Source organism: Manis javanica, chromosome 11 (genome assembly GCF_040802235.1).
Source record: "Manis javanica isolate MJ-LG chromosome 11, MJ_LKY, whole genome shotgun sequence".
Classification (NCBI taxonomy): domain Eukaryota; kingdom Metazoa; phylum Chordata; class Mammalia; order Pholidota; family Manidae; genus Manis; species Manis javanica.
The window spans coordinates 116,095,430-116,123,223 of NC_133166.1; the positions used below are offsets into that span (position 1 = coordinate 116,095,430).

Here is a 27,794-nt window from a genome sequence, read left to right on the forward strand (position 1 = left end):
TAACCAGGGTGTCCAGTTCAGCTTCTCCCCAACACTGCCCCTATTAGACCACTTCAAGGGAGAAGAAAGACTGTGCAGGGCCTGCACCCGCCTGGGCAGGTCGGGGTAGTCTGCTATGCTGTGCGGACACTAATGCTCGGAAGGAACAGCAAGAGTTGAAATGCTGGGACCACAACAGTTCAAATTCCGGCCCTGCTTTGGCAAAAGTGATACAAAGCCAGCTTGCTTCCCCTTGTGCACCGTGGAACCTTCCTGAGTCCACACAGGGGAGGGCTGTTCACTCAGACCCTTCCACAGGGCTATTATGGCCACTCATCAGTCCCCAGGCTGGGAGACTTGCGGTGTCTTTGGTCCTGTGTCCCCCCTCCTCCTAGGTCTGGCTGGGTTTGCCCTAATGAGCCTCTCCTGCCCTTTCAGGAGACAGGGCCTTGGTAGAAGGGCACCTCAAGAATTTAGTGGGACCATGAGGATATCTCATCATTTAAGAGGGAGAATTACCACCTGGTATCCAGGCCATTCCACAGAACTGGGGACATGACCTACTTGTAGTTGTTTGGTCACTGACAAATTAGATGTGGCCATGAGTCAGCAAGACTTCAGAGGAACATTTTATTGGCTGTTAAACTCAAAACTTACAAAGGCCTTTTCATAGGAGCAATGGAAACACCTCTCCACCCCAGCCCATAGCCAACTGCTCAACATAAGTAGGTTGCTTAACACAAAGTGTATTTTTTTTTGTGGGGACTTGGCTGGGTTTTTACATCTCTTAACCCCCTACACCATTTCCCCCTCCAAGTCCCTCCCCTGCATGAAGATCATGTTGTGTCCCTGTGCCATGTACTAGATTGAATAAGGAACAAGCTAGAAGAGTGCCCCCCCTGCAAAACACCTATTATCAACCTCCTCAGAAACAGAATTTTGGTTTATACACAAGACTCATCACCAGTAAAGAGTGTTTCAATTTTTATTAATATGAAATCTTAAGTTTTTAATAGTGAGGCTTCACACAACACTAGATGCTTAAGGGATACCTGTAAATTAAAGACAAAATAAGTTAGTGTCCCATGAAAATATCAATACAAACTGATTCAGGCCTCTCTGACCAATTCCAAGAACCTTCCACCTCCCCCACTGAACACCTGAAGGGAAGAGGAGGAAAGGTGGCAAGTCCTGAAGGCAGGGGTTACAGTCAAGCAAAGACACCACAGGGATTTGAACCCTGTCCTGGAAACCAGGAGTGCCAACCACCAGTGTCTTTTGCTTTTTTTTTTAAAGTTAGGAAAGGCCAAAAAGCAAAACCTGAGAAAACAAAGTCTTTTGTTTTCTCAGGAAAAGAAAAACCTTTTACAACCCTACTGAAGAACACTGGAGAATCTGCTTCAGCTAAGATGCTAGCTTGGCCAAGTCTGCTATATGTCCACCTGAAAAAGTCTTAGCAGAGGAATTTTGCAACCCCACCCAACAGCCCTGTCAGCCACTACAAAGCCTCCTTCTTCACCGAGTTACACCTTCCCACCCAGCAGCATTACAGTTCTTCAAGATTATTCTCTATTTACTGATTGAAGTCTAGACACTACTACTGTATACTGAAAACACCTTAAAGCTTAGTTGTGGTTTTACTGCAAACCATTTGCAGGTCAATCAATGGCCTTTTCTAGTAGTGCAACCCACCAAAGACCTTGGCACCACTGTTACCTTGAACGATTATGGACCATGCCACAGGATCCAAGCTACTGGCAGCATCGAGGTGAGGGGTGAAGGGTCTGCACTAGGCCCAAGGCAGGGGGTGGCGATGTGGCAGAGAAGTCACTTGTGGGGAGACCTTGCTTTTAACAGGCTTCTGGAAAAGCTAGGGAAAAGTGGTTGCCCGCTTTCCCCCCCTTCAAACCTTCAGGTCTGGGCTTTTTAAGAGCTGCTATAAAAACAGCTTCATTGAAAGTAGGTAAGGCAAGCCCAGGGGCATACGTGGTACTTAAGCATTCCATTGGATGCTTCACTCTCCAGAGGCCTCAGTGCATGTCTGCCAAGGGGGCTGAGGCTGGAGTTACCAGGCTGACACCACTTTATTGACCTTAGTATAATAGCGCTTTGTTGTCTCTTGCCACAGGAAGGCTCCATGGTTGTCCTACTTTAAGCCTTCGATGCCCTTAGAGGTACCTGAAAAATCTTAAAAAAAGGCTTAGCGCCCACCTCACCCCTCCACCCCCAGGCGAACAGCCAACTGCTTGACATGCTTTTTACTCCAGCATAAAGCTGAAAAACTACTTTCTGATTTACTTATAAGGGATCTGACTTAGAATGTAAATACAGAAAAAGCTTATTCACCTGTTACCATTTTGTCCACTGGTGAATTCAACTGGATGCTCCTTCTAGTCTGAAGAGTACCATCTGAAAGAACTAGTGGTTCCCAATCCCCACATTCAACATGTAATGTTTTATTGAAAGTAAACAAGCTATTTTTCCTTACTGGGTGTCTGGCTTCTCTGGCCCTTCTTATTCATCTGTTGCTTTGAATTTCCTGCATGTAAGAATTAAAACCAAGAGGGGGGGGAAGAGACAAACCCACACAAAGACAATGTACTAAGATCACTGAACTGTTAAAACATTTCCACTTGCCAGTGAAATTTCTTGAAGACTGTTGCTTGGCACTTGGCACTTAATTTATGGTTGCATCTGGAAAACACTAAAGGCTTCAGTGCCCCTCCCACCCCCGTACCAAAAGTGAACAAAAGGCATTTTACCTAAAGAAGCACAGCAAAAGGTACTTGGCTTCAATCACAAACATGAATGCTTAAAGCTGCAGAAATTTCCTCAACACCCAAGCCTTTATCACAGCTGGACTTTCCTTTAACAATCACTACTCCAAGCATTGAGGGAAACACTTTTAATTATACTCCAGTCGTCTCACAATGCATTCTAATAGCAGCAGATCAGAACAGTACTGCGTTATTACTTGCCAACAGACCAGACCAGACCTGAGGTCAAGACAACTGCATTCTCTGTGTGTCTGTAAAAAGAAAGCTAAAACAAGTAAGCCCCACCCCCTCCCCTCCCTTCCCTCCAGAATCAGGGGGGAAAAAATTTACTTGAGTACGCTGATACACTGCAAGGGTCTCCCACACTAGAACAGAAGGCTGAGCCAAGCGCTTATGTGCAAGTGAAAATCCTGAACAGCTTCATGAAGGATGAAATGAAGCCTCTGAAAAGGAAAATTCTTTAAAAAATGCACAAACCCCACCCCAAGTGCCACACATAAAACTGGCTAACACTAGATGATTATAAGCATTTCAACTTAACATGCAAACTCTGGCAATGTGGACAGCATTTTACTACTTGAACCACTGCCAACTTACACCCCCCTGACTGGTAAGAGTAGGTGTAGTTACCTGTTTCACTGATCATAATCTCCCACCTGTCTAAGTATTTATTCCTTATTTAGAGGGCCTCTACTGCCATGTGCCTGGAATTATTAAATGTTCATCACTTTATGAAGGGTAAAATTTGTCTTTCCTGCCTTAAAGTTAAATTCATTCTTCCGCTCAATTTCTGATCTTGTCCATTTAGAGTGTTCTCAAGTTTCTGAAAGATTAGAGAAGAAACCCCCCAAGATTGCCCAACACTAACTACAAACAAACAATATTTTATTTAAATAAGGAGACACCTTCCTGAACATACATTCTCTATATTGTTTTATTTTACATTACTTTAATGGGTTTCTGCACAAGATACATCACATTTAAACATAGCAAGATTAACATTTCTGATTCTTGTTAACAGCACATTATGCCCTTCTTAGTGTTTTCAGAGAATCTCCTTAGTTTTATATTATTGTACTTTTAAAGTACTACTCTGAAGAGGCTTTTAAGAAATTACATGCCTCTAAAGGAGTGAGGTGCACTATCCATCCCATCATGAGGCCCACAGATACAAATCCTGCGTAATTTTAAAAGGGCTGGATGGGAGAATTCCCCACAATCTGGAATCCCATATGGAAGGGATTCAGTATTTAAGACCTGCACTGCTCTTAAAAAAAATGCACTCATCCCTAACATGCAGTACTGCTGACGCAAGTCACACTTATCTGTGGACAGCTGCTTGCTTTCTGCTCCCAGATGAAATGAAGCAACTCTTCTGATCATGAAGAGACACCTGCCTGAGGCAAATGAAAGATTGGCAAACAGCACGGCCTCCTCAATCCACTTGATCCCACTCATCTCTGAATTATTTCAGCTTCTTTTATTCCAAGGTTAATGTAGCATTTCATTATCACTTTTTATTCTGCTTTTGTAAAAGCAGTATTTTGAGATGGACATCTTCATTGTATTTCTCATCAATTCATTTTATCATCATCTTATTTCTCATCAATTCATTTTATTTCAATTCATTATATTTCTCATCAATTCATTAACTTCTCATCAATTCATTATTTTTGTGGGTATAGCTTGGTAAGCCATAACTTTAAAATGGTAGATTCCATTAACTTTATAAATTGATAGCTTTCATTCGCTTAGTATTTGTTTTTGAATATGCAGATGTGTTCGTCAGCAGTAAGGATCTCAGGGTTATGCTTTTTTCCCAATGAAGGTATGAAATATAAGCTTTTCTGCCTTTTACTTATCATTCACCAAGGAGCTGTTCCCTTCCATCTAGGCCACCATATTGCCAGGCTGGTTATGACTCAGATGATATCTGAAAAAAGTCTACAGAAAAAAAAGTTTCCCCTCCCTCATCAACAAAAGCCCACCCTTTCCATCAGTTAAGATTTACAAATACTTAAAATACAAATTTAAAATACACAATTAAGAATTTTGAAGCATACCTTAACATCTTGTTTTGCAGTCAAAGGAAAAATACTTTTCCTACACTAGAAAAAGAGCTTGCTTATACACAACTGAAAATAAAATCTTACTTGATAATATAAAAGCTACCATCAGAAGAAATCCTGAGGATCATTAAGCCACTTCCTCTGCTCTGAAGCTCCTATAGTAGTATTAAGTTTATATTAAATCACCTGAAAAAAATTCCAAAAGAGAACCACACACTGCCATATCCAAACAACTTCAGCGTTTAAAAAATTCCCGAGTTTAAGTCAGCCCAGTGGGCTAGACCAACCCCCAGTCCAACGCTTTCCTTCCCCAAGCCCTACTCTCTGAATCCAGTAGATCTTCAGGTACTTCCCCATCTGCCCAATTCAAAACTTGGGGGGGAACAAAAACTGGAGAATTGGGAGTTACTTGCCAACTTGGAAGTTGAAATTTCTTTAGTTTTCCATCCTAAGTATTTAAGTTCTCTGGCATGAGTTATCTGAAATCATAAACTAAACAATTACCTAAACCCAACCCTCCCAATCCCAACCATTATCAGGCCACTGACAACTAATTGCGGAAGTTTGCCCCTCCCCTTTAATAAAAGGTATTTTAAAAGTCACGTTATGTGAAAACTTAACTTGGACATCTGGCCTAGTCAAGCTCCTCTGAAGCGCTCCTGAGATGACTGAGTATGAACCAAAGCTGCACTGCGCTGTACATTTCAGCTTCAACTGGGAATACGCTTCCAAGGGAAAAAGCAGCTCCAATCCCTGGAGGTGTTCGTGCCAACAGCAAAGCGGTACAATCCTTCTCTAACCCAGTTTGTCAATAGTACTATAGCATCTGTGGAAAATCTTAGAAAAAAACATTTCCTCCCCCACCCTCTTCCCTTTTAAGACACCCCACAATAGACTTCAGGTGAAAGGGAGTTCACTTTAAAAATCTTATTAAAGGGTGGAAAAAAGAGTTAACTACCAGCCATTTCTTCAATAGACAGCTCCGCCACAGACCTCAAAGTGAGAGCTGGTTGCGCTCTAGTTTCTAGAAACTGTAAACCTGTGGTGGTCTGCTTATCCTGATACTGGATTTTCTTTTTTCTGTTACCTTGAGTCATTTGCCTTTGGGATTCTAGACAGACCTAAGGGGAAAAGAACTCAAAACTTATTTTGCCCCCCCAGTCCCCACTTTTTTCCCGAGTTACACACCCAAACTCCACATCTAGAAAAGTTTAATACAGGGTGAGGAGAGAAAAAAGGTCCATTCACGTAACTGAAATGCTTCATTACCCCAAGCCAAAAAAGTTCTTTCCCGAAATTTTCTCCAAGTTGTTCTAATTCACTTGGTTTCCCTCTTAAAAAACGAAACAAACTTGCCATCTACCATTCCTCCGAGACTTGGAAGTCTGCCCTCAAAAGCTTCAGACAAGACGCATGAGAAAATAAGCCTGAAAAAGAGAAGCCTGCAACACCCGGAAACCGGCCTGCGCCCCCGGGACGACTCCCCCCGTACTCGGCACAGCGCCGCGGATACGGTTACCATAAAGTGCCCAGAGGGGCGCGCTGCCGCCGGCCTCCCGGGTTCGCACCACTGCGCTCCCCGCGCCGCGCACACCGGCCGCCGCTCTGGGCCCCTCTACATCCTCCACTGCGCCTCCGCGCCGCGCCGCCTTCCCGGAATCCTCTCCTAGCGTCACCTCCAAACGGGCCGGCCGCTCCTCCTGCCTAGCTGCCTTCTCAGCGCACCGGCTCCCGGGCTCCGCGCCTATCTTCACCACCATCTGCGCTCGCTGCGCGGTCCTAGCTTCACCACCGGTCCCCGGAATCCTGTCTGCTGCTCCTGTCCTGCTAGATTCACTGAATCCACTTCCGCCAGCACCTGCTCGGCCGTCAGTGCTAGTCCTCGAGGTTCGGAAATCTCGGCTCAAAGTCCAAGGCAAAATGTTAAGCTGCTTACTTCATCTTCTATTACTTCAGTTACCAAAGTCCTTTCAATTTGCCAAAGAAAACTAAGGTACGGGATACACGGCCTTTCAATTAGCTCTCCAAAATTCATCTACCTTAATTCCTAAATTCAGTCCTCTTAGTAGCTTTTTAACTGCTTTTCCTTCTAGCTTCCGGATAGTCTTCTAAATTGGTCCTGGTCTACGGTAGTTTCACCTCATCTTTTTCAATCGAACTTCTGAACAAAATTCGTAAGCTTTGTTAATAAATTCTTAGTATACAAAATCAATTTCCTGTTTTTCCTGGTAGTTTATCCAACTTTTCGGCCTTAAAGCTTTTTAAAAATCTCTATCTTGTGTACTTGTATTCAATAGTTACCGTAGCTTTTCATTTTTATCTTTAGTAACTGTAACTATCGCGACGGCGTTTCCACTCGTTTCTAACTTCTCTCGTTCCCTACATCTGTATCTGCGCCCTTAGTTGCTTCGGTTTTCTAGCTTGTCTAAATCTACCTTTGGTTTTCCGTTTTTCTGTCTTCTTTCTAAAAGGCATGTTTTATTTTCTGGTTTTCCTATCTTCTCTCTTCTTCACCTTCCTGTGTTTCTATCTTCCGAGTTTTCCACTTCGAATTTCTAATCTTCGTCCGAATTTACCCTACCACTACTATTTCCGTCAATATTTAGCAAATGCCTTAAGAACTGGGCTTCACACTTTTACGCCACCATGTATTTCAAGGTCATCTAGTAAATCGCCTTCAATTTAATTTTTTCAAGATGGCCTTTAAAATATTTCATCTCCTGCAGCTTTTTTTAAACGTTCAGGTTCTATTTATACCACCTACGTTTTAACACTAATGTCACCTTCAATTTAGAGCTTTTTAAAACCCTGAATTTCGCAGTCCTAACTCTACAGCAATATAATTTTGCTCCTTTAAGAAGCTTCAGCTCTTAACCTCCGTCACATTCCAGAAATATTTTTCTTATAAACTGTCTTCACATTTTCTTTTAAGTAACATCTTAAGTCAAAGAATCTACTGCTAAGATTGTCTCAAGCATGTTTCACTACTTACAAATTCTAAAGATTTATATTAATTTCTCTCCTTAACAAAATTAGCTATAGTAATTTCTATCTTTTTAATAAAACTTATCTGCGGTCCCAAACGAAAGCTTCTGCCTCAAAAGCTCTCTCTGCGCTCGCTGCCTGAATGCCTGCCGCAGAGCCCGGGGAGGCATATTTATAGTGAAAAGGCGGCTCACACCTCCGATTCCCATAACCCTCCGCCCGCTTTGTGAGGGAAGCAAAAATAGTCCCCGGAAGAGTTAAAAATAGAATCTGGATTACAAACCCTTCTAGACTTTTTCGTAAGTTTTATGCAACCTTATTATGTGCCCGGAACTATTTGAAACTTATTAGCAAGTAGATTTGAGCTGAAAATTCAGGAAAAAACGATCTAGTCACATTTAAATAGACCAAACAGCTCACAGAGACATTACTTGGGACTTTTTTAGTAGCTTTTAAAATGCTTTTCATACCTTTGGAGTACATACAGTACGCACTATTTTAGTACTTTTTTAAGGAAGGCTCAAATGGGTTTGCGGAGGCTTTGCCTTCCGTTATGCGAAAGCGTCAGACCGCAGCCATTTTGGAGGTGTCAGTTTTCCACAAACTGCCTCGAGTCCTGCAGGTTGATTATGTGCTTATCACACGCGTTTAGGTTGCTCTTTTATGAAAGAAATCCAAGCAGCTGTGTGATCTGCTTCAGAAAGTTCTAAGTGTGGACATTCACTTTTAAAATGGTCTCAAATAGCCACGATACACTGACCCTCCCGCAAGAGGCGCAGCCCCAACTCAGTCTTTCTGTATCTGAGGCATTGGGGTGACTTGGATTAGTTATTTTACATGGTTAAAGTTTTTGTTGTTACGAAATGTCAGCTAGACCAGGTTCCTTTTGGTTAACTACTTAGAGGTTTAAAATGAAGCCTAGGTTAATTTTCTGATCTGTCCAAACGCGAATCGTTGCTAAGCTTCCAGGCTTCTCTCATTAAACTTAACAAAATCCAAGTCCGCTGTCAAAACCTTAAGTGTCCCCTTTGAAGTACCCCAAACGGCCAAGGTTTAGGTTCCAAAGACACGGCGACCTTGGGCAGCCACTCTGGGAACGTTAACGTATTCCCGTGTTTGTGAACCTTTACGAGTTTGCTCTCCCAAGTCTGTTTTGCAGATATCGATAGAGATATAAATTCTAACTCCATTTTCAAAATTTTTAAATTGGATACGGAATAAAACTAAAGGCTTTTGTTCTAACCCAAAGCTTTTTCCTTATACCTCGGCTTGAGCAATTTTACTCTTAAAACACCCCCGGGGCTTCCCACCTAAAGAGCTGACTTAAGCACCGACATGAGCCCCGCTGCAGCGTCTCGGACACTGTAGAGTCCCCGGGGAGAGAAAAGGGATCTGCCTCCCCGCCAAGGCCTGGGTATTTGGAAAGCATGATGGCGCCGGGGGTCGCGAGACACGGGTATCCAGGCGGCTCTAACGTCTACACGGAAAAGCAGGGGAGGGGTGGGCGCGGCCCCACTGGCTCCAAAGGGTCGGTCTCCGGGGCCCGGACCCCAGAAGCGAGGCCGGAACAGGTGTCCGGAGGCCCCAGAGGCCCCGCGGTCCGAGGAGGAGGGCAGCGGGGGGAGGGGCGCGGCACAGGCACCCATTCCCCGTCCCCACCCCGCGCAAGGATACGCGGGTCGTGAGCCGCCGCCTCCCTTTGTGAAGCGCCAGCTCAGGGCGAGTGGGCACTGCCGGTTCTAACCGGCTTTAGCCGGTCTGGGCCGCCTCCGCGAGCCGTGGCCGTTGCCGCAGCGCGCCACTGCGCACGCGCGCCCCGCCGCCAGGGCTTGGCCGGGGTTGGTGCGTCGGGGGACCTGGGCCGGGGGCATCATGGGCGTCTTTCTGCCCTCGGGTCTCTATTCCTGAGCTGCGGCCCTCCTTCCCTCTTCAGCCCGGAGCTGCCTTTCCGTCCTCTTTCCTGTCCTTTGTCATTCCTCCTTATCGTCTCAAAGTCGTGCATGCATTAGAGTCGCACACACTCCCCTGGTCGTAGCCAAACGCCGTTTAGTGTAACATCCCCCGGGTGCTTGCACCTCACCAGGTCCTACTAGTCTAGAACGCTCGAGGCGGAGGGGGTCTCCGATGGACCTGGCAGCTGCCTTGATTTTTTGAAAAGAAACGAGAAGCAGTGAGATAAAGTGGAAGAGCAAGGGGCACAGTGGTTTAAGCTAGGAGCCCAGGACAGGATGGCGATTCCCATCCCGTCTCACCTGCAGTCTTTATTTCTAGAATCTACAAAATGGCAAATGTCTTTAGCAGCAAGTTCCAAGACGGGAAGATGGAGTACAGCGGCACGGTGAAGGTCGGGATAGCAGCCAAATGACATCAGGGTTGTATTCTCCGTATTTTAAATCCCCCCTCGACTCCAGTAAATTACGAAGGTTGTGAAGGGGCGGGGCGGGCCTGGGGGGCTCCAGCAAACGAGGCGCCTGGTCGGGGAGCCCCCTCCCCAAGCCGGTGAAGCAGCGGCTCGGAGCGGGCCCTGGCGCGGCCGTCCTGTCCGGGCCGGCGCGCCCCCGGCTCCCGCCCGCCCCCGGGAGTGGGATGGTGCCGAGAGGCAGACGGCGCCGCTCAGACACAGCCTTGGTGTCCGCTCTGCACTGGAAACATTTTCGTGGAATTTTGGTGCTGGAGGCAGAAAACCGAGTTGGGTCACCTCATTTTACAGATGAGGATTTGGGAGCCTGGGGAGTTTGTCATTTACCTAAAATCAGACACAGCCAATTAGTACTGGAACCAATTGTTGCATCCCAGAATTTGACCTGGATGGTCCCTCCCTCCCCTCCCTCCTCGCCTCCCACTGCCACGGCCTCCCCCAGTACCTGAGTCCCCTCCCCACCTGCAGTCTGCTCCTGGGACCCCTCCCCTACCCGTGCTCTCTCCCACTCTGGAGCTGAGAAATGAATGAGCATGAGCCCTGAAGTGCTTTAAATAATTGCCAGTGTCACTGAACTAGTCATTCCATTCCCTTAGCATTTCCTCGTACTTTTAAAATGGCTGTGTATTTGGTTAATTCTCCCGGGTTTTGGGGAAAGAAATCAAGATTTGAATGGATCTCTGCACTCAGGAATCTCTCCTGCTGCAAGAGATGGCCTGCCAAGGCCAAAGAGAAAACTATGTATTTTTCTCCAGTTGTTAAGTGAAAAATGTTGTAGAGAAGATTATGGACACTAACTCCTGTTTTTACTGTTTAGGCCCAAACATTTACTTCCTTCATCTTCTCTCCTAGCTTTAGCTTCCCCAGTGTCTGGCCGTCTCCAAATGATTCCAATTCCCTCCTCCTCTTCTTTGTATAATGAGGCTCCTCAGGAATATTTATTTAAGCAAGATGGCCTAAAATTGCCATGTTGTTTGGTGAGGACATTAATAATACATTTGATTATGTGTCCTTCTCTCACCTCTTGGTGCTAAGCATCCCTTTGATATAAAATGCTTTTCAAGGCACCTTTGCTCTGATCTGCATGCATGTCCCTTTTAACTTCCGAATGTGTGAGGGCAGCTTCTCTCTCCACTTACTGTCATGTCCTGTTTATTCCCCTCCACCTCACCCTGAAGCCCAGTCTTCATTGGGCCTACGGACAAATGTAAGAGGGCGAATCCATTTAGCTGATGTCTCACGCTCTCGGCTCCCCACCCTCAAAAAAGCTGGGCTAAAAATAGGGCCCTTGGTTCTGTCTCCTGGCAATGACTCCACTGACAAACACCCATGTGACCTTGGACACTGACCCAAATAACTTCTCAAAATGAGGAGATGAGACGAAGTAAGTGATGATGCTAATTCCAGAATAAAGAGTCAACAAAGAGATGAGGAGAGAACATGGAAGATTTTCTAGGCCACCTGGCTATGGCTTTAAGGAGGTGGGCACTGAAAAGGACTGAAGTAGCACAAATTTAGCATCAGGTCTCAGGCCTGTGTCAGCAAGGCCCTACCTAATCCTCCAAACTCATATCAGGCCAGAAACCTCCAGAGAATGCCAGAACCTTCTCCATCTCCTTCCCTGTTTAGTGAAGCCAGTTGGGCTTACTTAAGAGACAAGCTTCTGAGGCCCTTCATTTCTGAATCTGGGGTCCAGAGGCCAGTCTGGGTGCGTCTTCAGCTACACCTGGATTTTCCCCAGACCTCTTGGGTTTAATTTTATCTAATCCAGTGATTTTTGTCTAATCCTGCACTACCAGAGATTTCTCTGGAATGCAGTTCAAAAATAAAAGGGAAGTGAAATCCCCCAAAAACGACATTTTTGTTTTTTAAAGACTCTAGGGATTTGCAGTTCCCAGCCTGCTCCTCCGGCGCACCTCCAGAGCTGATCTTTGGAAAAACAACTGCACAAATGTTCCCTCACACCCACAGAGATGACTCAGCTTGAGCTCCATTATAATGAAAAGAGATCATTGTTTTCTGGAGGACTTTGAACAACTAAAAATACACCCTGGAAAAGTTTAAAATCAACCCTGAATCCCTCCAGATGCCCCATCAGCATGCAGAGTGGCAATTCCAGCAAAAACAAGTTTAGAGAGACTAGAAGTGGCTGTGTCACTGGCCTTCCCCTAAATGCTTTCGTAAGAGGCAGCCCCTGGCCTCCCCTCGCAGGCACATGACCTCACTAGGCAGAAGAGTAAGGGGAGCTCCCCTTATGTTCCTGAGAGAACCATCATCTAAACGTAGAGGAAGGATTCTGGGTGAGCTAGAGTCCTCTTTCTGGTAGGCAACAAAGGAGAAAGTATCTTGAAGGATCAGTTCTCCACCCCCAGCCACGAGCTCCCTGCTGCTAGCTCCCTTCTTTAGTTTATTCACCACACAATGTCCTTGGCACCCGGCCCTGCCGCCTGCTAGTGGGTGTTTGCGGAAGGCCTGGCTGTAGAAGCCCAGCTGCAGCCCCGTGGCTGCGGGAGGGCAGGGTGACAACAAAGGGCAGAACGGAAGGAGGCTCTCCAGGGAGCGGCTGTGGCCCTTTTTCCACAGGCTCAGAGTTTTGTGAGACCCCCTCACCCAGTGTTCTAGACCTCCCTTCCCCAGGCTGTCCCCCCCCTCTGGCCTCTCCTCCTGTCCCAGTTAGTCCTCCGTGGAGACTTTCTACCGACCTCACCTACAGTCCACCTGCTTTCCTTGGTCCCTGTGTGTCCCTGGAGTGTCTACAGGACAGTAAATCCAGACACAGCTTTATTTTCTGTAACATTGATTGAGAGCTGCTCTATGCATTTTCCATGCCTGATCTCCCTTCAGTTCTCACAAGCACTGTGAGGGTAATGCTGCGATTATGCCCCTGGATGGGGGAGGAAATTGAGGCCTAGGACGTCCCTCTCGGTATCACTGGTGCCTGGCACACAACAGAAGCTCAATACGTGTCTATTGAGCAATGACCAAATGAGTAAACTGGGCCAGCGTCTCTTTTGGAATTAAAAACCCAAGCAGAACATTGAAAGAGCATGTGTGGTAGATGCTGGAAGCGCAGCACGGCTGAGTGACTGACCATTCAGCACCTATGGGGCTGGACAGGGTACAGTATCCCCTGTCCTGGAATGTCCAGTCCAGAGACACTTGTGAAAAATAAGCTCAGTCATAATGTGAGGTTTTAGCAGTTCCTTGTGCTGCTTAAGTATTGGCATGTGTTCAGAAGGCAAGAAGGAAATTATTAGGCACAGCTTGAGTGCTTTGGTAGGAACAAAATGCATTTAGATTTGGCATAAACACGCTACCCATCAGGACGGAGAGAAATTGAAGCAGGGGTACTGCTTCCTTCTCTGGGGAAAACCACCTTAGGTCTCCACGGAGCTTCCCTCGAGGCCCAGCCCTGCTGTCATCTGCTGCATGACTCATGGCGGGAGGTGTGCGTCCAGCCGCCACCTGTGCTGGGGCCTCTGGTTACTCACCCACTGGGGCCTGCTGATTGGACCCTCAGAAATTGCCTGAAGGAACAGTGAGGCTTCCCCATGACTCACACCCACATGCTGCATCCCTGACCTGCTGGGTCACCCACTTGAGGTCCTTGGCAGATGTGTGTGTTAGCACCACATACCCAGCACAATGCTTATTAAACATTTCACACTATCTACACACACACAAGTCGTGTTCATTCACACTAGGGCAGAGGTCACCCAATTCTAGGACCTTTGCTGGAGGTACATGCCAGTAAAACAGAAGCCCACAGCATTGTGGGTCCTTCTCTGGCGCTAACATAATAGGAGAGCCAGACAGAGATTGAGAAGGAATGGACCTCAAAAGTCCTTGGTGGTGGGAACTCACTAGGAAGCAGGGGAAGCAGGAAGGGGAGATGGGAGTGTGGTCTGGGAGGGCTTGAATTTCCCAGACGGGAAGTTTGGACACTGCTCTTTGAACAGAAGGACAATGTCTGAGCTGGGAGAAGCCCTGGCTTTGGGAAATACTGTGTGGCTGCTCTTTGCCAGGTGGCTGAGCAGGGAGAGGTGGCAGAGGGGAGGGCACTGGAGTTGACTGTCATAGCCCGGGCTAGAGGTCACGGAGGCCTGGACCAGGGTAGGTGCTGGCGTGGGACAAGCTAAAGGAGCAGGTAGGGGAGGCCTGCCTGACGGTCCCTGGGCTCCCACACTGGTCTCCTCTGTCTCTTCAGCAGCTGGCCCTTCCCACACTCATGTTCTCTACTCTTGATGACACATCTGTTTGGAATGTACCACCCTGACTCTTTAGAAGAGACTCATTTTCATTACCTGCCCACATGTCACTCCTTGGAAAAGGCAACGGCATCTCCAAAGTCATTCCCACCCCAGAGTTACTCTCTGCCACAGCACAGCCTGCATTTCCCTAGATGATGATGTTTATCAACAGGTGCCCCTCACTCCTCCGGAGGTCATGGGGACTCCAGGCTTTGCAGCCTGGTTGCTAGGAGGACGGGGTGGCACTGCCTCCTGTGGGTGGGCAAAGAGCAGCCTCAGGCTCACTCTGAGCAGATGGAGGAGGGGCAGGTCTGCACCAGCCTTGCTGAAGGAGAGCCCCTCCCTGCTGTGGACAGAGGGAGCGGACGCCGTGCAGATGTCACTTGGCCCTGTTCGGTGACTGGACTTTATTGTCCGAGGCTGGAGGTCTGGCCCCTGCATTCCAGCTGCTAGTGTCCAGGGAGAGCCTAAGGCACTGGCTGGAGCTGGGGGCCCAGGGCGGAGGGAGGGGAGAGAGAAGAGAGAGCTCCCCAGGTCACTGTGGCTCTGCTCTCTCCACAGAGGTCACTTCTTTCACTTGGGAGCTTCTAGAAATGAATATACAAAATACTCCTCCCAAGAACACAGAGCATCCAGATAATTCCTAGGGAGAAGTGGTGCCCCCCCCCCAATGTTTAGGTGCACCGGGCCTGTTCCAGCCCTGCTGCCCAGTATCCTGAGGGAGACACCCCCATGCAGAGCTGACTTGGCTCAAGAATACTGAAACGATGGTGTAAGCTCGAACTCCTTCTTTGCCTTCCCAGGAGCAAGACTCCTGGGGCCTCTGGGACTGTTGGTGGTGGGGGGAGAGGCGGGGAGCCCTGGTGTCCAGGCAGTGTTGGCAATGCAGTGCCCGGCCTGCTTGAGGTTCTGACATGTCCAAGTCAGACGGGCCTGCTGTGGCTGTCACTAAGCCTCTGAGGCTGCCCAGGGCCTCTTCAGCCTGCAGCCCATACAAGCAAAAGAATTTTGGACTCAGCAGGGCCTGGGAAGAAGGTGGAGCTGAGAACAGCATTGGCTAACGATCTAGTGGAAATTTCCATGACCATTCTGCCCAGGCAAAGACTTCAACTGAGGTCCAAGGTGTAGAGACCTGGGGGCTAGAGATTGTCAGGGCCACAGAGGGTCACCCTGCCTCATTCTGCCAGATCTTCATCACCTACTGCCCCACGCTGAACCCCTGAACAGGACCATAACTTTCAATCAGTCATGACCCCTCTGTGTCCCCTCTTTCCAGTCCTGTTTGCTGCCAGATCTGTGATCATGCAACACTATGCTACCTCTCCCCCAAGGTCATGCCAATTCTCCCTGCCAATGGAGGCCCCACTTTAGGAGTCAGGTTGGGGTCCCTTTCCTTCTGCAAGCAGCCTTCCCTGCTGAATGGTCAGTCTGCCCTGCAGATTCCTGTGGCCATCATGGCTCAGTGACCTCTCAGCCCTCCTTTGGTCACACCCTTTGCTCAGAGACTTGTCTGTTGTCACCTTGAGCTAGGCTATATGACTTTTGCTTCTTGTTGTCATTTAACATCCTCGGAAACAGAGTCAAGTCTTCCTATAGCCCTGCCTCAGCTCAGAGCAGTTCTGCACACGGCATCCACATGGTTGAGCCTGTGCAGCCTTGGGCCTGCACTGGCCACTCTGAGAAGCTCACCCCAGGTTCCAGCTGGGGGCTCCAGGATTTGCCCCCAGCCAGGCGATAGGCAGGAATGTTTCAAGGCGCCACCTCCCCTCCTGTCACTAGCCAGAATCCCAGCCTGGCCATTCTAGAGACTGAATGAGGAGGACCAGCCCTGGGCCCTGGCTGGAGCCTTCCCCGGGGCACGGCTGCCCTTGCTCACCAGCCCTCGGCTCTTGCCTTGCGACTTGGTTGTCCTGGAGCCATCAGGCATTTTCCCCCTTTCTTCCACTCAGCCTAAATGTCACCCTTTTTGGTGAAGCCTTCCTTCAGCTCCCACAAAGACCACAGATCTCTCCCTCCTCTGCACACGTCCCCCACCCCGTCTGGTCCTACAGCAATGTGAGCATTAGAGAGGGGTCATGGTGACAGTGGCCCTGAGAGTCCTCACACTCAGTCCGAGCCTGGCTCCTCCACTGCTGGCTCTACTCTGTGACATTGGCAACTTACTTGACCTCTCTGAATCAGGCTTATCCCTCAGTGAAATAGGAATGACCTGTGGAACACCCCCTCCTAGGGTTATGAGGTTGTCAGTGGCTTGGTACAGTGCCTGACTCAAACGATGTGACTTGTATAGAGTGGCTGTCACTACCGACTAGGGTATAAATGATGGCTGTCATTACCTGCCAGGGCTCTGTTCCCTCCAGCCTCCAGTACCAAGCGCAGCGCAGGGCATGCAGGCCTCACACGCAGCCCGGGATCTGTCAGGAGTTAGGCACATCTCCAGAAGGGGTTAAACACTGGCAGTGACTTTATCAATGCCTTGGGGAAGGAAGGAGGCACAGAAGTAACAAAATCAGGCCAGAGGCTGGGTGGAATTTTCCAGTGCTCATAAACAGGACCAGTCAGGTTGCTAAGGGAAGTCACCGTGGAAACGGTCACGTGTGCCTGCCCTCTAGTTATTCCAGCCTGGCTCAAGGACCACGACACAAGCTCCAGGCCTCTTCATTGGCTACCACCTGACTCTGGCCACCAAACCTGGCAGGAGATTGGCCGAGTGCAGTTGCTGGGCTGAAATTAGGCCTTCCCCACCCACACCCGGCCTGCTGGAAACTGTTCTTGAACAGGAGGAGGAAGGAAAGTAGGCTGCCAAAGGTGTTGCTATAGCAACTGCTTTCCTTTCTGCCCTTCTTGGAGTCAGCAGTAGACTTTTTGTTCTGGAAATACTTTTCCAAAGGCATGGGGTGTCAGCCATTTTACACTGACCTAACCTTCTTTTTTGAAGGGGGAATGCCTTTACCTTCCAGAGTAGGCAAGGAATTTCTGAGCTTCTACTTATGGGGTTCTTTACCAGTCCACCCCTGCGGGCCTTGGTTTCTTTTTGGGCAATGGGACATTCATTCCGAGACTAAGTCTGGATCATGTCTGCAAATGCTCAATGTAAACTGTGAAGCTCAGTGCACTTGCCACGTGTCTTTAATTGACCAGCACTTGACATTAGCTTAGTGTGAAATGGCCATCTGAGGTGGAGTTGGGGGCCCCACAGGCTTGTTTAGCAAAGCCCAGAGTCATGGGACCCGGGGGTCCCTTTGGAGTCTATGTCCTCTTCTGTCACCAACTGACTTCTGGGTCTGTTAGCAGTTCACATTGCCGCCAGGGACTCATTTTCTCATAAAAGGATTCCTCTGTAGATGATCTCCCGAGGCCCTCTCCAGGTCTGACATTCCCTGACCCTAAGTTAAAGGGCTGCCTGCTTTCTGCAATAAATCGGTAAAACTCCTTATCCTCATAGGGGTAGAAATACAGCCAACTGCCTTACCCTGAGCAAGGGCTGCACAGGCATGAGCTCGGTCTTCCCAGCAAGTGACCTTAGGTTTCTGCGTCACAGTGATGCCGGGTTCTTGCTGCGGAGTCGAAGAATGAACTTAGCAAACAGTCAAGGTAGGAGAGCCAGGGAGACTTTTATTGAGAGATACAGTGAGAGGACAGACAGAGCTCCTGGCGTGAGCCCCGAGGGGACAAGAGAGCCCGTGGTGGTGCATAGTCTAGGGGATTTACAGGCGGTTGAGAGACAAAGAGTTAGGGATGTAGACCCACCAAATGGTCTCTAAATGTTTACTTTTAAGGAGACACTAAGTTTCTTATCAGGTTTCTGGACTATTTTGCAGAGTTAACATAAGAAATTTACTGCTTTGATCCTTTCTCAGAGTAACAGTTTTTTGGTTTGGGAGTATATTAGTCAAGGCTGCTTGTCTTGCTTTCAAGGTGAGTTGAGTTATTGACTTGATTAGGGCCGGAGGAGGAAAAGCAGCATCTTGGTAAAGCTAAAGATAAACTGGGTTTTTTTGCAGGCTTAAGTAAATTTTATAATAGCTTTATTTAATTGATACAAACAAGACATGGGCTATGCTGAGGTACTTTCTTATCTGGGAGATGTTCAAACATTCCAGGCCAGGTTATTCCTGGCTTTTTAGTTTTAGCTAATCTCCATTGAAGAATGTTTATATTGTTAGTTTGATATTTTACATTAGAGAATTAATGTGACTCTGTCTTTGTTTAATTCTTTAATATGGAGTTTTGGTGGGGGTCTTTTTCCGGAGGCCTTCACCCTACTCTGACTGCACCCACGGTCCTCGTCTCATTAGCACCTACCCATTTTAAAGATGAGGAACTGATGGCCCAAGAAATTAAGTAAACTTGCCCAAGGTCACACAGCCAGCAAACAGCAAGCTCAAGATTTACAGCCCAGTGGTCTGGCTCGTAGCTATCTTTCCAGACACCAACTGAAATGAAGATGAAAATAACATGGGTCTATTCAGAGTAGGTAAAATACTGGGTGGAGGGGACCCTGGACTAGGAACCAAAAGCCCTGTGCCTACTCTAGGCTCTGCCACTGGGTCACACTGGTTACCTCCAGCAAGTCATTTTTCCTCTGTTGGCCTCAGTTATTTTTAATAAATAAGAGATTACACCAGATCTCTGAGGGCCTTTCTAGGTTAAACACTGAGTCTTTGAGAAAATCATGGAAAATCGCAAACATATGAAAAAGCAATTAGAATAGCTTAATGAATTCCCATGTTACCCAGCCTCAACAATTACTAAGCCCTGGCCCCTTTTGTTTCCCAATCCCCCAGGACCTTCGTGCCCTGCATTATTCTGAAGCAAATCACAGATATCATATAGACTCATCTGTAAAAAGTTCTTTTGACATAACCGCATTAGCATTTTAACACTTAAAAAATTAATGATACTTCTTTAATTTTAATCTTCATTTATACAGTTTATCTAAAAAAAAAATTTTCTTTTGTAATTGGTTTGTTCAATTGGGACTAAACAGAGCCCATACGTTTCCTTTGAGTATGTATCTCTTAAGGCCCTATTGATACAGGGCAGGGACCTGAGAAAAACATCATGATTAATTTTCCAAACCACCTAAGATACAGTGTAACAGATTCCATCTTAAGGCTAAAATTCCATTTTAAAAGCCACGACGTTAGGAGGTAAGATTCCTAACATACTCGTTAGCAAACAGACAATAACTCAGTCCACTGTGGGAGCAGGGCCGCCCATCCTGAATGATGTGTTTCCAGAGGGAAGCTGCTATCCTGGGGAGGAACCTGATCAATAAATTTCTTGTGTTAAGTTTATTTTGTGGAGCTGGCCGGAGAACCTATAAGACAGGAAAGGAGACATGGTGTTCCTCCTGGAGATAAGCATCTTGAGACCACTTGACAACTACACCCCTGGCCCTATGTCACATTCCTGAAAAATGCTCAACTTAATTGTGTTTTGTTTCTCTGCACTTTTCCAGAGGTAATTGTCTTTTTCTCTGCTGTTTCACTTCAAGTCTTCACTTAGTCTCTGCTTTACTTCTGGTAAGTAGGGAGAGGCTGCTGAGAGCTCAGGTTTGGATCTGGAGTTCCCCAGTCGCCTGGGTGACCCGACCCGGAGGGAGGGAACTGCAACCCCAGGAGCCTGCCTGAAAATCTCCCTTCTTTGGGATGTTTTCAGAATATAATCTCACTCCATCCCATGCTCTGTGGCTCACGAATCCCGGGGTGGTAGGCGCTAGGCCCCATGCTGGCAGATCCAAGCTGACAGGAGAGACCAGGTAACCCTGGCTCCCGGAGCTGGTGAGGGAGGCTTCCGTGTGCCAGAAGTTCAGCGAGCTCCCGCTCCCTCCCTCTGCACTTTCCCGACCTCAGCTGCCTGCAAGGCATTCATTGCAATTCTCAGTCTAATGAATTCCTGCCTTCCCTACACTCTTCCAACCTGCTCCAGAATTCTTTCTCATTCAGAGTCAAGAACCCTCCCTGGTCCAGTTTGAGGTTTCACCTGGTGTGCAGGGAGAGACCCCCCAGATGCAGCTGCCCGGCCACACTACTATTTTCTATGTTTGCCCTTCCCACCTTTTTGCCCCTGTAATTTACTTGCTGAGGAATCTGGACTGTTTGCCCTTGGAATTTTCCACACTGGCTTTTGCTGACATATCCTGTGGTGTGGTGTGACATACTCATCTGTCCTCCCTGCATTTCTTGTAAACAGGTGATTAGATTGAGGGGCTTGATCCAATTTGGGTTCCTTTTTTAAAAACAAGCATACTTTTATTTTTATTTTTTATTTTTATTTTTTTATTTTTATTAAGAGAAAGGAATATTATCAGAAAAGAGTACCTCCATAGCCGATTATCCGACACCCTTTAAGTGATCAAAATTAAGGATATTTAAAGCATGCGTTAATCTTTGATGTACCAATAGTTTTATCCTATCAAGGAGTAATCCCACTTTTCTTTCTTTCTTTCTTTCTTTCTTTTTTTTTAAATCTTTAATCTACACTTACATGAAGAATACTATGTTTACTATGCTCTCCCCTATACCAGGTCCCCCCTAAAAACCACATTACAGTCACTGTCCATCAGTTTAGCAAAATGTTGTAGAATCACTACTCATCCTCTCTGTGTTGTGCAGCCCTCCCTCCCCTTTCTCCCTCCCCCCCATGCATGCTAATCTTAATACCCCCTTTCTTCTTCCCCCCTCTTATCCCTCCCTGCCCACCCATCCTCCCCAGTTCCTTTCCCTTTGGTACCTGTTAGTCCATTTTTGGATTCTGTAATTTCGCTGCTGTTTTGTTCCTTCAGTTTTTCCTTTGTTCTTATACTCCTCAGATGAGTGAAATCATTTGGTATTTCTCTTTCTCTGCTTGGCTTATTTCACTGAGCATAATACTCTCCAGCTCCATCCATGTTGCTGCAAATGGTAGGATTTTCCCTCTTCTTATGGCTGAGTAGTATTCCATTGTGTATATGTACCACATCTTCTTTAGCCATTCATCTACCGATGGACATTTAGGTTGCTTCCAATTCTTGGCTATTGTAAATAGTGCTGCGATAAACATAGGGGTGCATCTGTCTTTCTCAAACTTGATTGCTGCGTTCTTAGGGTAAATTCCTAGGAGTGGAATTCCTGGGTCAAATGGTAGGTCTGTTTTGAGCATTTTGAGGAACCTCCATACTGCTTTCCACAATGGTTGAACTAATTTACATTCCCACCAGCAGTGTAGGAGGGTTCCCCTTTCTCCACAGCCTCACCAACATTTGTTGTTGTTTGTCTTTTGGATGGCAGCCATCCTTACTGGTGTGAGGTGATACCTCATTGTAGTTTTAATTTGCATTTCTCTGATAATTAACGATGTGGAGCATCTTTTCATGTGACTGTTGGCCATCTGTATTTCTTTTTTGGAGAACTGTCTGTTCACTTCCTCTGCCCATTTTTTAATTGGGTTATTTGTTTTTTGTTTGTTGAGGCGTGTGGACTCTTTATATATTCTGGACGTCAAGCCTTTATCGGATCTGTCATTTTCAAATATATTCTCCCATACTGTAGGGTTCCTTTTTGTTCTATTGATGGTATCTTTCGCTGTACAGAAGCTTTTCAGCTTAATGTAGTCCCACTTGCTCATTTTTGCTGTTGTTTTCCTTGCCCGGGGAGATATGTTCAAGAAGAGGTCACTCATGTTTATGTCTAAGAGGTTTTTGCCTATGTTTTTTTCCAAGAGTTTAATGGTTTCATGACTTACATTCAGGTCTTTGATCCATTTTGAGTTTACCTTTGTATATGGGGTTAGACAATGGTCCAGTTTCATTCTCCTACATGTAGCTGTCCAGTTTTGCCAGCACCATCTGTTGAAGAGACTGTCATTTTGCCATTGTATGTCCATGGTTCCTTTATCAAATATTAATTGACCATATATGTTTGGGTTAATTTCTGGAGTCTCTAATCTGTTCCACTGGTCTGTGGCTCTGTTCTTGTGCCAGTACCAAATTGTCTTGATTACTATGGCTTTGTAGTAGAGCTTGAAGTTGGGGAGTGAGATCCCCCCTACTTTATTCTTCTTTTTCAGGATTGCTTTGGCTATTCGGGGTCTTTGGTGTTTCCATATGAATTTCTGAATTATTCCAGTTCATTGAAGAATGTTGCTGGTAATTTGATAGGGATTGCATCAAATCTGTATATTGCTTTGGGCAGGATGGCCATTTTGACGATATCAATTCTTCCTAGCCATGAGCATGGGATGATAAAAACAAGCATATTTTATAGACAGTGATGAAACATTCAGTTTAAAAATAAAATTATTAGCCATGTAAACCGAAAAGCTGGGAGCCACACTGCTCTGAAGGGAATCTTTGGTTGTAGGCCTCATCCCTGGGTCTAGCCAGAGTCCCAGAAAACTCCTTCTTGGACCCTGCAGAGCAGCATGTGCTGAGTCACTCTTGGCGTCCAAGGCACTGCTGCTGCAGCAAGGGTCCCTGAGCAACGCCTCCAGTTAGGAAGCTGCTATCAGCAGCTGCCACATCTCTATATAAAGACCTATGTGAGATATTTCTTATGTCTTAACTGCCAGCAAAAAATGTGCTTTTCGTGAGGAGTTGGGCTGCTTTTCCTTATGGACAAGATAAATTACGTAACAAACTCTGTTCCCTTTTTCTTTGGCTCCCAGTTGGCACAGCTGAGGCAGTGATACAGGACCATATGGACTCTTCCCGGGTCTTAAAAGCCTGCCTGAACTTTCTCTAACTGATTTTTATCTAGTTAGCCAGCTGTCTTGCTCTCACTGATGTTTAAAAGGTGACTCCAACCCTGTGTAGAAGGCAGACATAAAGAGAGAAAAAAAATCAGTAGCAGAGCAGGACTTAGCTTAAATTCTTTATATGATCCTGCGACAGAACTTCATCTGTTCAACAAAGCACGCTAGTGACGTAATCACATGACAGTCACAGAGCAGCAGTGTAAGTCTGAGAAAGTAAGATGGTGGGATAAGGGGAAACACGACAGGGGACCAATCTTAGGTAGGGCGGACTAGGAGGGTGACATTCAAGCAGAGTTGAAGGATGAGAATGAAACAGCTTTGAGAAGAGATGCAGGAATTCCAGAAAGAAGGAAGAATGGGAGGACAGATGAGGTCAGGGTCCCAGTCATTTCCCTCTGAGAGGTGGGACGCTCCCCAGCTGGGAGAGGGAGTTTCCTTCCCCTCACCCCACGCAGGAAGTCTCTCAACAACAGGCCATCTGCCCTCGGCAGCGTGAAATATGCAGCTGTTGTTCCTGGCCCCAGATTCCAACCACCACCTATGTTGAAACATTCCTACAACCACCTTTGTGGGTAAGGCCCCAGGTCTTCTGCCCCTTGGACTTAACCTTAGAGACAACTCCCCTGAGTCCTGGATTCCTGCAACAGCCTTGCTGTGCCCATGAGGCCTACACTAGGGGCTATGCCAACAGGGCGAGAGCCAGGTTTCACCTGGACCAGCGCAGCCCCAGGGAGCTAAGCCCCCCTCTCCTGCCTTGCCTCCAGACTGCAGCCAGAGAGCAGAGCTGGGAGCTAGAGGTTTTCAAAGCTCAGGACTCAGCTTTCCCTGGGCGTTGGTGCACTAGTCATCTCCAAATACCTTAGTCAAGTTCAAACCAGAAGGGGCTCAGCTCCCTCTAGCTAATGGAAGTGTGGTCGGTGCTGGTGGGAGGAAGCCTTGGGGACTAATGGAGCATAGAAGAGGGGCTGAGGAGCACAGGAGGAGGGCTTCCACAGAAAGGTCATCCACACTTTCTGACCCTATCCTAGAACATCAACCGAGGCTTAGGCTTGCTTTTGTCACGGCAAAACGTCATTATCTAGACCAGCACCCAGTCTATAGTAGTTAGCATTTCCCTGTAAATCAATGAGCCGGGCATAAGGGAGTGTTAAGAACATTCTTCCTAGTAATGGAGAGTGAGCTAGTGAGCTCCCTATTACTGGGAGGAACCAAGGAGCTGCAGGATGGCCACTTGTCTGGGGTCCCCTCATATGGGGTGGTGAGGGTCTAGAAGAGCCTTCCATCCCAGGGCCGTGTGACTCTTAACTCAGAATAACTTGGAGTGGGAGATCGGGTCCGAACAAAGCAATCCGCGTGCCTAAGATGCCTGCTCAACAGCTTCCTGCGCAGCCGCGGGCCTAGGAGAGGCGGCCTTATACCCGCAACCCCCGGGACCCCCACGCTGGAAAAGCGCGGCCCCAGCGCCTCCCCCTCCCGAAGCTGGGGCTGAAGAAGACAGCACCCGGAGGGCGGCTGGAGCTGACGCAGCTGCGAGAGTCCTGGGCAGCTGCGGCCCCCGAGAGGCAAGGCGGAGCCGTGGGGGCAGCAATAGGAGCTCGCGGGTCACGGCTGCCTTGCTAGCCCAGCCCGGGGCCGCCGCCCGCGCCCCTGCGGCTGGGGGAGGTGGAGAGAGGCCCGCGGTTCCGGACCTCACCCAGCCCCAGCCCGGGGCAGAGCGGAGCCCTCCGGGACACCGCTCCTCCTTTGCGGAGCTATCCCCCCTTCCACCCCACCAAGCGTTCCTTGACACCCGATTCCCGCGGAGGCCGAGTGACCTGCTCACTGAGCTCCGGGCCCTGTGCGGTCCCCCAGCCTCAAAATCCTTTTACTGCAAGTGCGAGGCCTTGTGCCAGACCCCACGCACTGGGTCCTGGTATTGGGGAGGCCAGAAAGTAAGTGAGGCTGAGAGTGGAGCCGGCAGACGCTCCCAGAGCAGGCATTCCGGAAGGGGCTGTTCTGAGGCCGCGTGCAGGGAGGGGGCGGTCTGGGCGCTGCAGGGCACTGGCTGGGATGTGAAAGGGGGTGAGCTAGGAGGTGGATGGGATCGGGTACCAGGGAAGGTGCCTGGCCCTGTACGTGCGTGGGATGTTATGTGAGGGGCGGAGTGGGGACAGGGGACCACGGGGAGAGGCCGGAGCCTGAGGCCCCTAAGCTGTCAGCCCCAGCAAGGGTTTGAAGGGTGTTCTGGGGTGGCTGGGAGGGCAGAGCTACAGCCGACCTTTCTGAGGACCCACATTCCCCTTTCTCCTTCTCTCAGGGACATGGGCCTGGGTGAGCTCCCGGGTGTCGTCCCAGATGCTCTCCCCATCCTTTCTCAAAACCTGGGCCTCTCTTCTCCCTGAGCTCCTGCCGACACCCTCGCACCCCCCGCCATCCTGAACCCCGGCTGTGAGGGGCACAGTCTGATGACCCAGGGTTGCTCCTTCTAGAGCCCCTCTCTGCCCCTGGACTCCCTCCCGGCCTGGAACTCCTTGGATTCCCGGTCTGTAAGGCGAGGTAGGGGAGGTGCGGCGCTTTGGGGCGGCTGGGTCCGGAGGGCAGACCCGCAGGTGGGCGCGGCCCTGACCACGACCCCAGGGTCTCACCGGATCCTTCCGGCTGACTCAGGCCGCGTGGCGCCCCACGTGACTGTCCTGGGAAACATCCGCCCCGGGGGCTGCCGGAGTCCCCGAGCTCCGGGAAACCCGCGCCTTCGCTCCCGCGGCGCCGGGCCCGAGCTGGCTGGGCCGGGCCGCCGGTGCTCGGCGAGCTCCCCTCACCATGGCGGCCCTGGCCTGCCCGGAGCAGCCGGTGTCCGGAGCCGCGGGCGGCGTCCGACCGAGTGGGAAGAACCCCACAGGGGCGCGCCCGGGGAACCCGGCCCGGCTCCGTTCCCCAACACTGCGGGTGGGTGGCGTGGCCCCTGATCCAGGGGCGCAGAAACGGGGTTTGTGCCTGGGCGCGGGGCCGTGGGCGCGGTGGGAAGGACCCTGTGGCTCGGGCTCGTCCTGGGGATTCGGGAAGACCCCGGGAACCCGGGAAGACCCCGGGGACCCGGAGTGCATGAGGGCGTCTGTGCCTGCTGTCAGCCAGATGCCCCCTCTCGGGGCTTCAGCCCCTGCTGATGCTGCCGCGACCACCTACCCCTTCCCTGCCCCCACGAGGACGCCTGCCCGGCCTGGGCCTCTCCCCGTTTCTCTTACCCCCTGCTTCCTCCCCTGGTCCTCATATATGTGTGCCTCTAGGAAGCGTTTGATAACAATCCTTGGTCCTGCCCCGCCCAGGATAGACCTAGGCTTCTCTGGGGTTACACCAGGCCCTTCAGGACCTGGCTTCTGCTCTCATGCTCCAGCTCCTCCTGGAGCCCCAGGCTCACCACCATTACCCCCACCCCAGTTCTAGTGAATTCGACTTTGTCCTCAGATCTCAGCTCCCCACTTGCAGCCTCTGACGACATGGCGTAAGGGTCCCGCGGCAGGGCTCCCTGACCTTACGGGGAGAACTGACATTCCTGCTCCCTGGGGCAGGCCTCAAAAGAGGGGCACCAGTGGCACCAGGGCCACGGTGTCTCCTCAGAGTTCAGAATGCTGCCGCCCACCACGTGTGGTCAGTACACCCAGTCCAAACTCAGACCAGTAACTCTGGGAAGGCTTGGGCTCAGCAGAGGAGAATTGGTGAAGGGGTTAAGTAGCACTCCTCTGTTAAGAAATAATCGAAATTTAAAAATAAGGCAGTCCCAACACATAGTAAGGAGACTGCTAAGATGTAAGGACGGATGTCAGGTAGAAAGATGGCCACCATTACCCTGTAGACTGCTGTCATCTTACTCCAGCCTTTGTTCTCTTGAACTAGCTCTTCCGCCACACCCGAGCCTGCTTAAGGCATTGAGTAATCTTTATTTACTGACACATACTCTATATTAAGGAGAGTCATGCTTTTAACTGAAAATTATGTACTGTGATGCTTTCAGAGACTCTCACCAAGATGTCCAGTTTAACTTGGCTGTCAGAGCTGCACAAGCGTCTAGTGGTTCACTTGAAACTCTGCCTCTCCCTGCAGATTCCTGGCTCCGCCCTGTGATTATTTAGAAATACCCAAGTACACAAATACTATGTTGTTGTAAAATTTAAACAGTATAGTTAAAGTCCTGTGGGCCATCACCCCATTCTAGGCCTGTCCTAAGGATGACTACTGTTATTCTGCAATATATACATATTGCAGTGTGCAGAATATACTCAAATTTATATGCATACATATATTAAATAATATACTTGTGTGTTTATATTTACATGCCACACATATACACACCCTATTTAATATATGTGTATACACATACGTAGAAATTTATTATTTTAGTGGTTGGGGGAGCTTTTTAATAAAAAATATAGTGAAGATAATGTTTTGCAACTTGCTTTTTCTCATTCAAAAATAGGATTGGAGATCTATTTTGGTACCTTATTCAACTCCTAATGTGGCAGACATAAACCATAAAATACCTAGGAATAAGTTTAAATTAAGAAATGTGGGAGGCTTTTTGTATTTAAAGATTTTGTTATTT

General features: G+C 48.5%; 1 protein-coding gene and 1 long non-coding RNA gene across 4 annotated transcripts in view; one reads left to right on the forward strand and one right to left on the reverse strand.

The window, feature by feature from the left end:
• Nucleotides 1-950: 950 nt before the first annotated feature.
• The window catches only part of LOC108402635 (ubiquitin-like protein FUBI), a 43,672-nt gene continuing 16,828 nt past the window's right edge, over nt 951-27,794 (reverse strand). Inside the window, exons 4-6 of one of the 3 annotated variants that reach the window (XM_073217540.1) lie at nt 21,218-22,685; nt 16,816-19,802; nt 951-10,556 (exon numbers count right to left, since the gene is read on the reverse strand). In XM_073217540.1, the coding sequence (XP_073073641.1) occupies nt 22,582-22,685 (104 nt within the window). In that variant the 3' untranslated portion in view covers nt 951-10,556; nt 16,816-19,802; nt 21,218-22,581. The other 2 variants (XM_073217541.1, XM_017669299.3) reach the window with 2 other exon arrangements.
• On the forward strand, nt 24,445-27,633 carry LOC140844598 (uncharacterized). Its single transcript, XR_012123150.1, has 3 exons — nt 24,445-25,149; nt 25,515-25,753; nt 27,207-27,633. It is a non-coding gene; the product is annotated as an uncharacterized lncRNA (long non-coding RNA).